This window comes from Sorex araneus, chromosome 3 (genome assembly GCF_027595985.1).
Source record: "Sorex araneus isolate mSorAra2 chromosome 3, mSorAra2.pri, whole genome shotgun sequence".
NCBI lineage: Eukaryota > Metazoa > Chordata > Mammalia > Eulipotyphla > Soricidae > Sorex > Sorex araneus.
This window is the reverse complement of record NC_073304.1, coordinates 5,977,471-5,991,378: the sequence shown is the minus strand read 5'-3', so window position 1 is coordinate 5,991,378 and position 13,908 is coordinate 5,977,471. Positions and strand designations below refer to the sequence as shown.

Here is a 13,908-nt window from a genome sequence, read left to right as displayed (position 1 = left end):
CTAGCACTGCCAGGATCCCTGAGCACAGAGCCAGGAGTAAGCCCTGAGCACCGCCAGGTGTGGCCCCAGACCCTAAACACTCCAGGGCTACAGAGACAGTGCAGGTCACATGCGTTGCCTGCAGCTGCCCCTGGCTGACCCCCAGCACTGTGTGTTTCCCTGAGCACCACTGGGGGGTGTCCCCAGAACCACAGGGCCCAAGCAGCATCATGCCCCAGGGCCCTTGCATCGAACCACTGGCCTGTGGATAGCTGGTGGGGGGGAAGCGGGGTGGGGGTCATGTTGGCAGGTAGACCCTGAATTTCTTGAGCACTGTTTGCAAGATTCCTCCCCCACTGAGGGCTGGTAGGCAGGTCTTACATGCAGGAGGCCCGGGTTCAATGCCCAGCGCCCCCTGGTTCCCTGAGCACTGCCGGGAGTGAGCCCTAAGCACAGAGCGGAGTCCCACCTGGAGTGACACCCTCACCCGCACTCCGCCTCCAGGAAGCGGTCCACTCTCGGCATGTGTGGGGAAGGGTCGGGGTGCAGAGCTACCAAACCCCAAACACACCCCAAACAAAAAGCCAGCGTCCCCATAAACGCTCCTTTCATTGTTCAATCCTCCAAATGGAGCAGAGGGAACACGCGGGACCACCAGACCCAGGCACGGGGGTGTCTGCCTCAGGCTTGTTGGGGACTGTTCAGGACCCTGAACAAAAGAGGACCCCGAAACCTTTACCCTGGGCAAACCGGAAAATTCCATTACCAGCGTTTGCATAACCTGAGGCACAGGTGCCCTTGGGACAAAGGAAATAGCTAAACTCAAGAGGTAAAGGTAGCCCAGGGCAGTTAACCACGAGACCCCAAAAAGCCCGTAGAGTGCCTTCCTCTACACTAAAAGCCTTGTACATTCCTCCTGACAGATGCTCCTGCCAGATAAACCCTTGCCTTCCTCTCCCCACTATTTCTCAACCTACTCTTGGAGAATGTTGTAAGCCCACCAAAGTATGCCCGGAACCTTTCCTTATTTGGTCTGAGAAGACACTTTAAAGACGCTCTTGATCGGCACGTATCGTCTTGAGCCCCCTGTTTACTAACCTCACCAGTTTTATTTTCAGATCGGGACCACTCTTAGAACCCACCCAATTAGGAGCGCTTTCCACTGTTGTCTCTCCGTGGGCCGGAGAGATCTCCGGGGGAACCGTCAACCTGGGGGCGGGGGAGCGGCGCCTGGACAAGGCCGGGACCCTCGGGCCCGGCAGCAGGCAGAGACGGGCTCTCAGGGGGCCTGGCCCGCAGCAACAGCCATTCCCAGGACCAGGATCCGACACAGCCCCCAGCCCCTCGCCCCAAAGAGCAGCACAGGCCTGGAGAACATTTGCCTCAAAGACAGGATTTAATGCAAAGTCCAACGATCTTTTCCTTTTTCTCCCGAGTATTTTCTTAATTTTGTCTGTTTAACGTCACATTTAACAAGTTACATATCCACAAAAATACTTTGCAACGCATGAATATCTCCAAAGTATTCACAGCCACAAATTCCGATGAGAAAAATTAGGAAACTCAGTGGTGGCAGTCCACGGACGCAACACGTGTTCACATGTGCGGAGTTGGAGCCGATGTCTGGAATGAATCAGAAAGCGGGAAGGGAAAGAGCTGGACTTGGCGCCCCCACCAAGTTCCACGGCGGGCAGGCCGGCAGGCCTGGGGTGGCATGAGGTACCCAGAGTGGACGGACGGACCGGAACTTGGAGCAGCTGTTTTGCAAAAAGAAAACCCATGGAAACAGCTGCCGAGTAAACATTTTCAAAGGCAGAGAGACTCATCAACCCCACAGAGCACTGATGTCCGTGCACTGATCACAGGCCAGCCAACATCGAGCCACGGCCGGAGAGGGCTGACGGCAGGGCCCGGCACAAACACAGCTCTGCTGCGCGCCTTCCCAAACAGCGACACGTCCACAGAGGGGCTGGGGAAGCTCAGATCCGCACCCCCCCCCCCCAGCCCACAGGACCCAACGGCGCTGGGTGTAAGAATGCCCTAACGTCCGGGGTGCTCTGCAGACCCTCAGGTGAAAGGAAGGTGCTCCCGATTAAAACGGGCTGACCACCACCGCACACGCAGCGTCTCTTTGAGGGGGCTACGTGCCTGGCACGATGACCCAGAAGATGCCGGGGTGAGAGTAAACCGGCATGAAAGCTCTCGAGGATGCTGACACGGGAAGTCTGACTATATACTCCAATGAATGGAAGATCTTTTGGTAATGAAAGTCTTTCCCCTTCATTATCTATACCATATACGAGGTGTTTTTTTTTTTTTTTGAAGTAAAACAGGTTTAATTTGGAGGGTTAACCTTTTTTAAACCCAAGACTCACGCTATTATTTTGTTTGTTTGGGGGCCACACCTGGCAATATTCAGGGGTCAGCCATGTCTCTGCACTCAGGAATCACTCCCAAGGGTGCTAGATGGAACCCGGATTGACTTCGGGCAAGGCGAGCCCCCCGCTGGCTGTACTCTCACCCCGGGCCCCAAGACCCACAAGTTTCTGTTTGGTTTATTCTGTTTGACGGCTATTAGTACGGCCAAACTGTATCCGTAGATGCCAAAGAACCTCACCGTGTTTGCAGCTTTCACATTCCAAGGATTTAGCTCTCCAGACATTTTCTCCAATGCTACCTTGCAGGTCAGGAGGCCACGAGGGGGGATGGAGTGAGACCACTCACTGGACACCAGCCTGAGCGGTACCCCCGCACCCCAGCCTACTTCTGAGGAATTGCACCCAAGCTGCTGGGAGGAACCAGCAAGCGCCCTGAGTGGTTTCCTTGAAGTCGCGTCACACGGCTTTCTAAAACTGTGGGGCACCGTCCCAGGGTGTGTGTGGTGCTGGATCTGGACCCTTCTCCTCCAGCAGCCTCGGTCTCGGCCCCAGTCGAGCGCTTCCGACACCCAGAGGCAGGCGGAGAGGTGGCAGTGGGGCTAACTGCACAAGGCACCCCCACGGAACAGTCTCTAAAGGAGAGGGCTGACACAGTTAAACGGGGATGACAGCAGCAGTGAAAGCAGCACACAAGGGCCAGAGCGACAGCACAGCGGGTAGAGGGTTTGCTTTGCACGAGGCTGACTCGGGTTCGATACCCGGCATCCCATATAGTCCCCAAGCACCACCAGGTGTGATTTCTGAGTGCACTGAGTAACCCCTGAACATCGCTGGGTGTGACCCAAAAAGAAAAAAAAAGTGGCACGAGCTGGCAGCAAACGCTTGTGTTCAGCATTTTCCCCCTTTCAGGCACCTGTGATGTGCCACAAGTGCCAGCTGGGATGATATTTTTCACACCTTAAAGAGCTTGCATTTTGAAAAACATTGATGTTAAATATATACGCTCAGGGGGATCCCAAATTGCAGTCTGCTAACCTGTCTCAGGAGCTTGGTCTATCTCAAACGGGCGGGTGGGGGTCCCGAGGGGGATGGGCTGGGTGCAGACTTTGTGTGCAGGGGGCTGGCTTTGACCCCTGGCACATGGTCCCCTAAGAACTTTCAGGAGTGACCCCTCAGCACTGAGCCAGGGTGTAGCCTGAGCACCGCCGTGCGTGGACCAAAAGAGCAAAATAAAGAAAAAGCCCGAAACGGGGTGGAAGAATGTTCTGCTGGGAAGGAAAGCCGGGACCCGGATCCAAACCTGCCTCTCGTGAGCAGTCACCACACGGCCTTGGCGAGCGTCACTTCTGCGACGCGGGCGGGCTCAGCGTGCCGTGGGGACACCCAGCGGCTGGGACGGTCGGACAGACCCCGGCCCAGCTTGCGGACCCTGGGGAGGGATGCCAGGGGCCATGGAGTAAGACGGCCGAGGGCTTGGCCCGCCAGTGGCCAGCGGCACAGGCCGTGGCCACTCGGAATGCGACTCCCTAAAGCCCGAGGCTGCTGGCTTCTGATGCGACCGAGAACACTTCGGTCCAGGGGCCACCTCTGGGCGACACTCCTGGTGGCCCGTCATCTGCTCCTCGCCCCCCGAAGTCTCTGCTGGGCTTGGAGGGAAGGAGCCGCCGGCGGATGAAGACCAGGAGCCTCAGGTTCGGCACGGCTCAACTGGCCACCCAAGGGTGCGACCTAGTCCTCTTATTTCTGTGTCACTGCAACACCAATCTGGAAAGACACTCCCTGAAGGGGAGCACTGGAGGGGAGCTAGCAATGCAGAAGGGCTGGAAAGCAGAGGGTCCACACACGGAACCGGCACTGAAAGGGACTCGGGCTGGGGCGCTCTGAGGCGCCGGGCTGCTCCCCACAGCGGCGGGAGCACCCTGCAGAGAAAGGGCCCCTGAGTTTGCACTCGGAAGCCAGAGGTCTGGGTGGGAGTTTTAAACCTCATTTGTCCAAAGAGGGTCCAGTGGGAACTCAATGCAAAGAAGAATTCTCACGCTGCTCCGGTAACTGTGCTCAGGTGCGAGGGCTGCAGGAAATGGCATTTCGTTCAGGAGACAGAGTCTTAAGTACGTTAAGTCTGGCCGTGCCTTTCAGTCTTCACGGCGACACACGGGGCTGGTGTCATTAGAGGGGACAATGCAGAGCATCAGGGCTGAGGCGTGGGGTGTCCCAACTGTGCCCCAGCCTGCAGGGGCTCCTCTCCACAGGGCCCTGACGGGACAGCGGGCACCAGCGGAGGCAGAGGAAGCCTCTGACAGCCGGGGATGGGGCAGTAATGTTTCCCGGCAGTAAAGAGGAAACAAAACAAGACAAAGTGGGTGCTGTGCATGGCTCTCTCAGAGTAGAGTCAGGGCCGGCAGCCGCTTCGCTATCATCGTCTAACCCCGAACTGCACGGCGGCCCTGAACTGCAAGGCCCCCTGCTGGGAAATGTTCCCCACGGCTTCCCACCGCAAAGGCACACGCCGCCAGAATCCGCGGGCCGGGGGCTGAGTTCTCGAGAACACTCTCCCGAGGAGCCACTCCGCTCACACGGAACACAAGAAATGCATTTTTAGCAAGTATTCCCAAATACCGGGATCAATCAGAGCAGTGCGCTTATGAATATGCTCTTAAAAAAAAAGCAAAATATTCATGGAAGCATAAAACAACTTGACCTTTAAATAAAAATGCTTTATTCGTTCCTGACAGGTTATCAAAATGTACATTGTTAACCAAGTAAAAATGGTAACTCTCCAACAGCTGACTCCGGCATCTCTGGAGAACTTCTGGTTAGTCTGAGGAGTGAAAGCCACTTCCACACACACGTGTGCCCCCTGCCCCGTGCACTGGAACGCACGAACAACTCCCCGTGAGCGAATGGGCAGCCTGTCCGCTCCCAGCCGACGGCAGCTCCGTCGGGGTGACCGGCCCTCCCCTACACTCTCAGACCTGTTCTCTCCATGTCTTGTGATTTTGTCAGTGATATAAAGAATGTAGCACAGGACGCAGTCACTAAGTACACGACCCACAGGATAAAGTGCAACCTGACAGAACCTGTCTGCGAGTCCCGGTCTCCGCCTCCACCCGGGGGCGTCTGAGGCCGGGGAGAACCATCCTTGAGTGCTCGGACCCGGTGAGGCGACGCTTCCTGCCCTGGGACTGACACCGGGAGTGCTACTTGCTCTGCTTCACCTGGGCGTCTGCTCTCTGGCTCAAGGAAAGGGTCAAGGTGGTGACTCTTGTACAAACTCGAGGAAAAAAAAACAACAACAACTGCTCACCCGAGCAACAGAAATAGTGCCTTCGAGGAGGCGCTCAGCCTTTCTGAGCGCTGGGGCTTGTTTAAGGAAGCGTCAGTGGGGTGGCGAGCCCCCCACTGACTCGGCAGCAAACGCTTACGGATGTCCGACACCAGCCAAAGACTCTACAGGCAGGTACCAAACTAGCCCTAAGAAACATCACAATTTTTTTTTTTTGGTTGCTTTGATATTACACAGCTAACAGATGCTTTTGTTCCTGAGATGAGCACAATAAACGTGAATGGATTCCCTCCAGAGCTGTCGCCAGGGCTGCTGGGCGCCGCGGCTCCGCCCGTCGCCGTCTCCTCGGAGAACGCCTGGGCCACGCGTCAGTCCTCCCCGTGGCGCCACTTCTGCGACTCGTCCTGCCGCACGTCGGGCCGGATCTGGTTCCGCATGCCGCCCAGCACGTTGGACGTGGCTTCCGTGGCCACGATCAGAGGCCGCACCACGGCCGGGGGGATCTGGCGCAGGACCTCGCCCACGGCCCCCGTCACGCCCCTGCTCTCGTGCTCCCGAGCCGCCGTCTCGTAGATGGTCTGAGCAGTGTCGGTGATTCCCTGCAAGGGCGAGACGCTGATGAGCAGACGCTCGGGGGGAGGGGCACAGCACAGCGCGGACGACGTTTCCTGGACACGCAGCAGAGCCACCCTCGATCCCCGGCATCCCGTAGGGTCCCCTGAGCCCACCAGGGCTGATCCCTGAGCACTGAGCCAGGAGAAAGCCCTGAGCGTCGCTGCATGTGGCCCCCAGAACCCGAATAAAGGGGAAGAAAAGAAAAGGCTCTGATTGACCCAACATGACGCTCTTTAGCAGAGCTCGTCAACACTGTGTTTGTAGCTGGGAAAAAGGAAAGAAACCCCTGATTTCAAAGTAATGGATAATTTTATGACATATCTCTAATTATAAGGGAAAGGAAGAGATAATTATTATGATTTGGCTTTATGTTGTGACACTTGTATGTAGAAAATTTAGCTAAACTAGAGTTTCACCCAAGGAAGCTTTCAGTTTCAGAATTATTAAATAATCCAAGAATAGCTTTTCTTGCACTATTAATCATTCTCGTTAAATCAAACTTAGCCAATAAAGCTTCCTGAATAAACATCATCACTAAGGAAATATGGTGATAGCTCCTTGGATTCAAGTATAACAAACAATAAAACCAGCCTGATCCTCCTAAGCTCTGGAAAATTATTCAATTTCCGTTATGCACTAAAAAGATTCAATGAAGACAGAGCTGACCCGAGCCTGGAGCCCGGGCTGTGGGCAGGGGCAGGAGCATCCGGAGAGCCCCGGCTCCCTCTCCCGGAACCGAGGAAACCAGAACCACCCGCACTGCCGGTGACGCAAGCCCAGAGCGGGCGCCCAGCCGACTTTCCTGGTCTCTCCTCAGGGCTGGGCCGGCTCTGGGGAACATGCTACCTGCTGGGGTCCCAGCAGAACCCTCAGACTGGGGCTCAATGCTGGCGGGAGGACGGGAGCCCTGTGGGGACACAGTGCCGTGCCCTGTGGGGGTCAGTGGGGGTCAGTGCCGTGCCCTGTGGGGGTCAGTGGGGGGTCAGTGCCGTGTCCTGTGGGGGTCAGTGGGGGTCAGTGCCGTGTCCTGTGGGGGTCAGTGGGGGTCAGTGCCGTGCCCTGTGGGGGTCAGTGGGGGTTAGTGCCGTGCCCTGTGGGGGTCAGTGGGGGACAGTGCTGTGCCCTGTGGGGGTCAGTGGGGGTCAGTGCCGTGTCCTGTGGGGGTCAGTGGGGGTCAGTGCCGTGTCCTGTGGGGGCCAGTGGGGGGACAGTGCCGTGTCCTGTGGGGGTCAGTGGGGGCCAGTGGGGGGCCAGTGCCATGTCCTGTGGGGGTCAGTGGGGGGTCAGTGCCGTGCCCTGTGGGGGTCAGTGGGGGGGGTCAGTGCCGTGCCCTGTGGGGGTCAGTGGGGGACAGTGCCGTGTCCTGTGGGGGTCAGTGGGGGACAGTGCCGTGCCCTGTCGGGGCCCATAGCACAGGGTCCGAGATCTCCTGGGCCTGGAGCCTCGGGCCAGTCTAGCTGCCAGCAGGCTGGCCAGGTGGCTTCTGCCCAGCAGAGGTGCAGGACGCGTGACACGGGGGTGGGCAGGAGGACGGAAGCAGCCGGGGCGAGGCCCAGGCCCTGTCTGGTTTGGGCGCCGTGCCTGCGGTGCTCAGGGGCAGCCCCCGGCAGTGCTGGGGGACGGGCGGAGGGGAGCTCGCCGGGCATGCGTGCAGAGATGGACGAGCGACCTCTGCTGCCCGCCCAAGTGCTCTTTAAACCCACGCGCAAGGCAGCAGCCAGTTAGAGCCACACACAACACAGACATGACTTCCCGTGTGCCATCGCGGGCCCTGGTCAGCAGCAGGGACGAGGTGACGAGGGCTCTCGTGACACTGCACCCGGCCCAGAGGGCACAGGAACGAACGCAACTCCGGCCCCCACCCCCTGCCACGGACAAGCCTATAGATGGGCAAAGAGGGCACCACGGTGAGGGGAGACTGAGGGAAAATACGGCCTTTGACGGAGCCTGGTGCCGCGTGGCGGGTGCCCGGGCTCATGACAGAATCCCGACAGGACTCCTCCCCTCGCCTACCGAGCTGACACAGAGAGTGGCCTTTCTCCGGGAAGGGCTGGGTGCCTGTCTGGACCTGCCTTTGAAAACAACAACACTAGGGGCTGGAGCGATAGCACAGCGGGGAGGGCGTTTGCCTTGCACGCGGCCGACCCGGGTTCAATCCCCGCATCCCATAGGGTCCCCTGAGCACTGCCAGGAGTAACTCCTGAGTGCAGAGCAGGAGGAACCCCTGAGCACGCTGGGTGTGACTCCCAAAGCAAAGGAAAATAACAAAGTTTCCAGACTTTCACATCTACTCTCATTTTTACATCAACTCTTTTTACAACCTCTTAAATTTATAAAACAAATCAATAAATAAACTGAACAGTGTAATACTCATGTTCAGGTCGAAGGTGCACACAAAGCAGGGTGGGCCTGGCCTTCGGGCTAGAACCTGTCCACCCCCGGCTGCTGGGTCAGGTCCCTTAGGGCAGACCAGCGGGACACTTCTGCTTGTCAAGGGATATGAGAGAATCCCGAGTGGATCTCAGTCACTGAGTCACAGGCATCACCTTCTGCAGCCCTGACCACGCCAGAGTGCAAAAATGCTAGAGGAGATTACAACAGAACCCCTGGAAACAGCCCTAAGGAATCATGCTGCAGGGGTGTTGCAAAGCCGCTATCCTGCTGTGCTTAATAAACGTCCACAGGCAACGTTACAAATGACCATTTTTACCCACAAGAACTTCTTGCAGTTGAACAGGACATTTCCCATAACTGTATTTGAAGGAGTAAAAAAGAAACTAAATGCTGCTAGGAAAGTAAACATGGCACATTCATATTAAGAAATAAATGGGGGGGCTGGAGTGATAGCACAGCGGGTAGGGCGTTTGCCTTGCACGCAGCCGACCCGGGTTCGATTCCCAGCATCCCATATGGTCCCCTGAGCACCGCCGGGGTAATTCCTGAGTGCAGAGCCAGGAGTAACCCCTGTGCAACTCCGGGTATGACCCAAAAAGGGAAAAAAAAACAAATTAAGAGGAATATATCTTGGAACAAACTAAAGTTGTGTGGGAGCTGGAGAGGTAGCCCAGCAGGGAGGCCGTCTGCCTTCTACGCAGCTGGCCTGGGCTGGACCCCCGGCATCCCATAGGGTCCCTCAGGCACCACCAGGAGTGACCCCTGAGCACAGAGCCAGGAGTCAGTCCTGAGCACAGCTGGGAGAGGGCTCAAAACCAAACCAAGAAGTGTCTGATGCTGACCATTCACACGACTACAGGGACACACAGACAAGAGCTGAGGCACCGCAGGGCGCAGTGGGGTGGGGTGGGGTCGGGATGCCGGAAGCTCCATCTCCGAGGGCATCTGGGAAGGCGCCAAGGGAAGTGGAGGGCCCGGGCTGGGCGCAGAGGTGGGCTCTTGCCCTGGACGTGTGAGGCCCCAGGCTCCATCCTGGCACCACCAGGAAACGTTCATGAAGATTACCCCCGGGGTCACACAGCGGGGCTGGGCTCGGCCAGCCGCTGGGGGCCTGCTGGGCCCTGCCGGTGTGTCGCTTCCGGGGCGTCGGCTGTGAAGAGCCGGTCTCTGCCGGAAGCCAGGCCCTCACCTGTGCGGTGAGCCGAGGCTCCGGGCCCGCTGCCCGCCCGCTCACCTCCTTCACCACGCTGTAGGCCTTGGCCACGCCTTCCCGCAGGTCCACGGGCTGGGGCGCCAGCCGGTGGTGAGGAAACCGCCGCGGCTTCTTGGGCTCGAGAGCGAGCGGCCCGGGAGACACCATGTCGTACGCGGTCTCTGCAGCCGCCTGGCAGGGGGCAGAGGGGAGAGCGGGTCAGCGGAAGCCTGCGCGCGGGGCACCGGCGGTGACGGCTGAGCGGGACAGGGACTCGCCCCCTAGCAGGCGGCCCTCCGGGTGAGAACCTCCCGGTGCACACTGAAAAGTGCTCTCGGGACGGAGCTGCTCCACTGCCCCCCGCCCACGGAGAGCACTCCAGGGCGCCAGGCAAGGACGCGGTCATTGGGGGCCCCTGCCCACCACAGCAAGTCTCAGTGTCATCCTGCCCACCGCGGCCACTGCGACCCTTCCCTCCGGCTGTGGGGAGCGAACGCTCAGCCACACTTGCTCCCGGGAGAGCCAGCCAGCCCGACTGCGCGTACCTGAATGGTCTGGACCATCCTGTTGGTGAGCTCCAGGGCGGCCATGGCCGTGGAGGTGCCGAAGGAGGCCGCCCCCCTCTGGAAGCCCCGGACAATGCGGCCGTCCTTCCGGTACTGCTCGATGGGTAACCAGACCAAGTCCTTGAGGCCTTGCACTGGAACGAGAACCCACAGGAACCACTTACCGGGGCCGGAGCTGCACCCTCCGCCACCATTGTGTCACTCTGTCCCTGGGGCAGGGGGTATCTGGCTCTTCGGTTCTTTGGGCCCCCTTGGCTAAGCTCAAGGCTGCCACTCCAGGCTCTGCGCTCAGGGGTGCAAGGACTCAAACCTGGGGCAGCTGCTGGCCCCTAGGACTGGACACAGGGTTCATAGGGGGCTACACAGTTTTCTACAAAGGTGCTTCCCAGGGAGACGCCTCAAAGGCATCAGTCAGCCCCGAGGGTAAGAAAGCATTACAGATTAGGCAGGACTCCTTTGAGGGAAGACAACTCACCGAGCTGAACCAGTGAGTGCATAGGCCCGACGCCGCCCAGGATCCCCGGCAGCTGGTTCCTCTTGATGTCAGTCAGCCACTCCGTGATCGCGTACGAGAATAATTTGTCCACCCCTAGCAAACTAGAGCAAATGCGACTGTTAGAGTGTGGAAGGGAGAAAGAAACGTGCAAGCAGGCCTTGAGGGGGGCTGAGGTGTTTTCTTTTTCATTAAGACAAGGAGAACTGGGGCCCTGGGGCGAGCCTCCGCATGCTGGACCCTGGGTCTGGTCCCCAGCACCAAGTGCTCCCCCAAAGCAGTGCTACAAGGACCCCTGAGCACTGTGCTGGACGAGCAACGCCAGGAGTGGCCCCAAAACAACAACAAGAAGAAAAACACACGGAAAATTTAATAATTATTAAGACAAAATTATCAAAGACATTTAATCTGAATTATGTGTACATATACATATAAGTTAACTACAAAGTTAATAATTTATTAAGCTTAATCATATGTATAAATATTTTCCCACTATTCTTTTTCTTTTGTTTTCAGGCCACCCCCTGTGCTCAGGGGCTTCTCCCGGGCTTGGCGCTTAGGGATCAGCCCTGAGCTCCTGCCTGGAAAGCAAGCACTCAGTCCTCTAATGTCTTGAACTACTACAGCTCTGGCACAGGTCTAAGTCAAGGTCTACGAACTGCCCTACATGTGCAAGCACTCAGCCCCTATACATGATCTCTGAGTACCGCCAAGAACGATCCCTGAGCACCACTGGGTATGGCCCCCAAGCCCAAAGTAAACAAAGGCCTTAGCTACCTTACAACGGGACTCATGCCCCAAGCTTTCCGCTAAACAAGCTAATCTACAACTTCGAGAGATTATTTTCAAAAATACCCGTAGCTAAAGCTGTTTTCTAAGAAGCCCATACTGTCTGAAATACTTCTCTCAGACTAAAAAGGATCCTCATCAATAAAAGTTCTCTAAAAAGGAGCTCTCTACAAACAATACTGTAAAATAATGTTTGCTAAGAAGCCTATGGGCTTTTTTCTGTTTCGTTTTTTGGGCCACACCGGGCAATGTTCAGGGACTACTCCTGGTGGTGTCTGGGGGACCACGTGGGACACTGGGGATTGAACCAGGCTGACCGGGAGCAAAGCAAGCGCCCTCCCCACAGTGCTAGCACACGGGCACCATTTCTCAGTCTTCAATATGTTATAAACTAACTTTAGTAACTTCGCCCTAAAGCCTCAGACAATCAATCAACTTACCCATGCCGATAGAAGAGCCGCTTCAGTTTTAATTCAGAGCAGTTTAGCTGGGCTAGACCAATCAAAATTCCAGCTAGTGTACCCTTTGAAATAAAAAAGACCCTGTTAGTCTGTAATCAGACACTTACCGCTGAAACAGTTATTTGGGTGACGCAAAGCCAGCAACACAAATGAAGGAGCGTCAAACATATACAGCAGAAAACACATATTCTAAAATATCTATGACCCAATCATAAAAAGTTTCACTCATGGGCTCTTTCATAAATAATCCATATTTCATAAAACAGGAACTTACTTTTATACATAAATATGAATTTATATACTTATTTCCAGCCGATGGGCTGGAGCGATAGCACAGCGGGTAGGACGTTTGCCTTGCATGCAGCCAACCCAGGTTCGATTCCTTTGTCCCTCTCGGAGAGCCCGGCAAGCTACCGGAGAGTATCCTGCCCGCACAGCAGAGCCTGGCAAGCCACCTGTGGCGTTTTCGATATGCCAAAACCAGTAACAAGTCTCACAATGGAGACGTTACTGGTGCCCGCTCGAGCAAATCGATTGAACAACAGGATGACAGTGCTGACAATGCTGATATTTATTTCATATATACAAATCATGACCAAAAAGTCTGAAAAAAAAGTGAACCCATTTAGAAAATAATTTGCAGAGAATATCTGTATAAAAATTCCAAACCTGGGCCCAGAGAGGTAGTAGAGTGGGTAAGGTGCTTGCCTTGCATGCAGTCAATCAATGCCCCCGTACCATATATGATGCGCACGGCCATATATGTGATCTCTGAACACAAAACCAGGGTAAACCCTGAGCACTGCTGGGTGTGGCCCCCAAACAAAACCAAAAATTTCCAAACCTGATCCATTGATACATGTTTGCCATGATAATCAAGACGAATGGGAACTTCTGATGTGAATCTAAACTCTCTAAAAATAAAGAAAGGACAGTATTTATGTCTAATATTAGTAATTAGCTGCATTTACTAATACAATATAAACAATGTTCTTACAATATAAACTATATAACAATATAAACGATACAATTATCTCAAAGTCTGAAATAAGAGAAAATGTCTAACTTTATGCAAAAGAACAAGTGAACCAATATCACATAAATCGAACCTCCTTCATTATATTTAATTTTCTCAACATTCTCCTAGTCTCTAAATTCTTAAAACTTAATGTGAGTCAGAATAGATTAAACTGAAGAAGCTAAAAAAAACCAAAAAAACAAAAAAACTTAATGTGAGGGTCATGAAAAATCTTTAAAAGTGTTTCAAAATAAATTTCTGTATGACAGTTTATCGAGTGATTTGCATACGTATTTACATACCTATATTCCCAGGGTCAAGTAAAAATTTCTCAGGCAAAAGGGGATCATGAAGAGAAAAAGTTAAGAAGCCCCATTTACCAGATGAAATTTTCCTTAGAAATATTCATTGTATATGTATTCTCACTTCACACAGATAATGAAGTAACGAGAGCAATCTTTAAGATTCAGCCAATAGGGGCTGGAGTGATAGTACAGCGGGAAGGGCATTTGCCTTTCATGTGGCCGACCTGGGTTCAAGCATCCCATATGGTCCCCCGAGCACTGCCAGGAGTAAGCCCTGAGCATCACTGGATGTACCCCCCCCACCCCCCAAAAAAAAGAAGACAGCCAATAATATGATCACGACCAAGAAACGAAACAGAGGGAAGGTGAGGCAGAGGCAGGTGCGCCAGCTCAGGCGACTGCCGAGTACTGGACACTGGGCACGGGTCTCCCTGG

The 13,908-nt window shown here is 55.1% G+C and overlaps 1 protein-coding gene across 4 annotated transcripts in view; it reads right to left on the bottom strand.

The window, feature by feature from the left end:
• Positions 1-5,050: 5,050 nt before the first annotated feature.
• The window catches only part of ATG2B (autophagy related 2B), an 84,260-nt gene continuing 75,402 nt past the window's right edge, over positions 5,051-13,908 (bottom strand). For all 4 annotated transcript variants that reach the window (XM_055130450.1, XM_055130449.1, XM_055130451.1 and 1 more), the window contains 6 exons: positions 12,995-13,064; positions 12,130-12,212; positions 10,883-11,004; positions 10,387-10,541; positions 9,884-10,033; positions 5,051-6,239 (listed from right to left, as the gene is read on the bottom strand). In XM_055130450.1, coding sequence (XP_054986425.1) covers positions 6,009-6,239; positions 9,884-10,033; positions 10,387-10,541; positions 10,883-11,004; positions 12,130-12,212; positions 12,995-13,064 — 811 coding nt within the window. In that variant the 3' untranslated portion in view covers positions 5,051-6,008. The remainder of the gene's footprint in view (positions 6,240-9,883; positions 10,034-10,386; positions 10,542-10,882; positions 11,005-12,129; positions 12,213-12,994; positions 13,065-13,908) is intronic.